This window comes from Penaeus vannamei, chromosome 16, assembly GCF_042767895.1.
Source record: "Penaeus vannamei isolate JL-2024 chromosome 16, ASM4276789v1, whole genome shotgun sequence".
Lineage (NCBI taxonomy): Eukaryota > Metazoa > Arthropoda > Malacostraca > Decapoda > Penaeidae > Penaeus > Penaeus vannamei.
This window is the reverse complement of record NC_091564.1, coordinates 25,929,239-25,931,738: the sequence shown is the minus strand read 5'-3', so window position 1 is coordinate 25,931,738 and position 2,500 is coordinate 25,929,239. Positions and strand designations below refer to the sequence as shown.

The window sequence follows — 2,500 nt, the reverse complement described above, 5'->3', positions numbered from 1 at the left end:
AGCGGCTAATCGAACTAATGAAGTGTTTTTTTTTTTCCTTTCGACACAACCCGACACTTATTCAGTAAACAGAAGCCATGTTATATTAAATTCTTCAATGTAGAACATGAACTAAACACAAAATCGCAGTAAGGATACAGTAAATATATAGATGTGTTATCATTGTGTATGGGGGGGGATGCTGGTAACTGTATATGTTGGTGAGTTTGTATGCTTGTAAGTGCGCGTGTGTGCTTTGGTGAGTGTGTGTTGGTATGTGTGTATAAGTTGGTGAGTGTATGCATTGATGGGTCTGCTTGTGTTGATGCATGTGTGTGTGTGTGTGTGTGTGTGTGTGTGTGTGTGTGTGTGTGTGTGTGTGTGTGTGTGTGTGTGTGTGTGTGTGTGTGTGTGTGTGTGTGTGTGTGTGTGTGGTGATGTATATGTTAATATGTGTGTGTTGATGTGTGTGTATTTTAGTGTATGATGTGTTTTGGTGTGTGTGTTGATGTGTATGTTGGTATGTGTGTGTTGGTGTGTTTGATATGTGCGTTGGTGAGTGTGTTGAGGTGTGTGTATGTGTTGGTGAGTGTTTGCGCGAGTGAGTGAGTGGACGAGTGAGTGTGTATTTTGAAATATGATGCTTTAGAATACAGACAAGAAGAAACACAACTGTTTTTTATAAACTTACTTGTTAGGACTGCTACCTGCTGCAACTGAGTTCACTCTTGGCGGTGGTCTGCTTGGCAAACGCACCGGTGGTGCATTGGGCGCCTCAGATACCCCAGAATTTGTCTAAAAAGACGAAAAGGATTATCCATAAGCACAAATACAAACACACAGACACAGCCACACACGTGCATCTATGTGTGTGTTTACATATCGAGATCGTTATTAATTCAATATTTTAAAGATGCACTGGCTATATTTTTAGAAATCTTTTAACCATGTACAAATGTTAATATTGGTAGTCTTAGTTCGAAGGCATATCAACAAGGCAAAATCTATAATCATGTGTAAAATATGTTGATATTGTGATTACAAGAAGAAATTGTTGAAGAAACTTGTAAATTCTGCAATGAAGAATATAAGCAAACACTTGTACATAATATCTCAGTGTCATGTAATACAGCCTTTCAGACCACCTAGGAGGAATGGAGATCTATGTAACTACTTCATATCATCTGATGTCTTGGAAGATATAGTTATGTTGTATCCTAAATTTGGAATGTAGTATCACATGACAACATATCAAATGTAAAAATACCTTTCTACGCCCAAGCCGTATACCAGCTTGGTAGATGAATAGATAGATTCCTGTGTGATTGTTCTTTTCTTTTAAATGATGAAGTACAGATTGTGATAATGTTATAGCCTAAATTTCCAATGTAATATTATTATATAATGCTTTGACCATGCATCAAAGGTACCACAGCTTGCCCATGCCTGTGCAGTTAGCCAGGGTGGTAAATAAAAGACTAAACAAAACTAAACTAACACCCCTGTCATATACAAATTTACAAACACAGGATGGTGTAACAATATATGCATACGATATTTATGTATATACATATCATTACTGTGTATTTCATGACCTTGTATTTATATATATATATATTATTACCTCTGTTTGCTTGTTTGTTTGATTTTTCATTTGTTTTTTTAGATTTGTACCAGAGGTGTGTCTTATCTTAACTAACATTTCACAAAATTTTGGTGGTAATCTGAATCATTTGGCAAACCTTTTGATGAAGGATGAAACTGACGAAATATGATATAAACATAAAAAGCTAAAATACTCTCTATGAACTTCATAACATTCTTATTGATTTGTATACAAAAGTTCTTCGTTATTATTTTTGGAACGCTTCACAGATTTCTTAGATTCCTAAAAAATGAAGGTTGGTCTCATATGTGAAATTTCATAAGTGTTCTGATACTACCATTTTTTAATTGTATCTAACGTTTACGTCACAATTGCCAATTTTCTAAGGTAGGTGAAAAATCATACTTCGTTGGACATCGAAAGTGGCTGCTACCATCTTAACTGCGGGGAGGTCTTTAAAATTTTAGGTGAGATTCAGAGACCCGGAAACTCTTTGGAAATGCATATAACTCAAAATCGGTAAGATGGAATATTTTGGCCAAAAAATTGGCAGACGATCCCTTTAAAACACCATTTTAATAACTAATGGCGTGATTTGTAATTCTAATTCATTGCACTTTGTTTTGATTTGCAAGTTGAACGAATATCAAGAGGCAGCACAAGTTTGTACATTTCGAAGTCTAATACCTATATATAAATAAAAAGACAATCTAATGAAATCTGTAACATGATCAACACATATAATAATATATGGAACAAAGTTATATCACTGGTTACCTTTCCTACAACGGGTCCTTGCTGCAATATTGTTGACGACCCTGGCAGGGGCATCGGGGCACGCCGTGTGATATCGACGGAACTCTGTTGTTCTTGTAAGCCTAAATGACTGGGAACAGGTGCTGGCCCCCGCCGAGA

At 36.2% G+C, this 2,500-nt stretch overlaps 1 protein-coding gene across 5 annotated transcripts in view; it reads right to left on the bottom strand.

Annotated features, from left to right (window-relative positions):
* Nucleotides 1-2,500, bottom strand: part of LOC113808317 (basic salivary proline-rich protein 1) — a 141,132-nt gene that overhangs the window by 117,379 nt on the left and 21,253 nt on the right. For all 5 annotated transcript variants that reach the window (XM_070131362.1, XM_070131363.1, XM_070131366.1 and 2 more), the window contains 2 exons: nt 2,363-2,500; nt 671-774 (listed from right to left, as the gene is read on the bottom strand). The exon at nt 2,363-2,500 is cut by the window's right edge and continues 599 nt beyond it. In XM_070131362.1, the coding sequence (XP_069987463.1) occupies nt 671-774; nt 2,363-2,500 (242 nt within the window). The remainder of the gene's footprint in view (nt 1-670; nt 775-2,362) is intronic.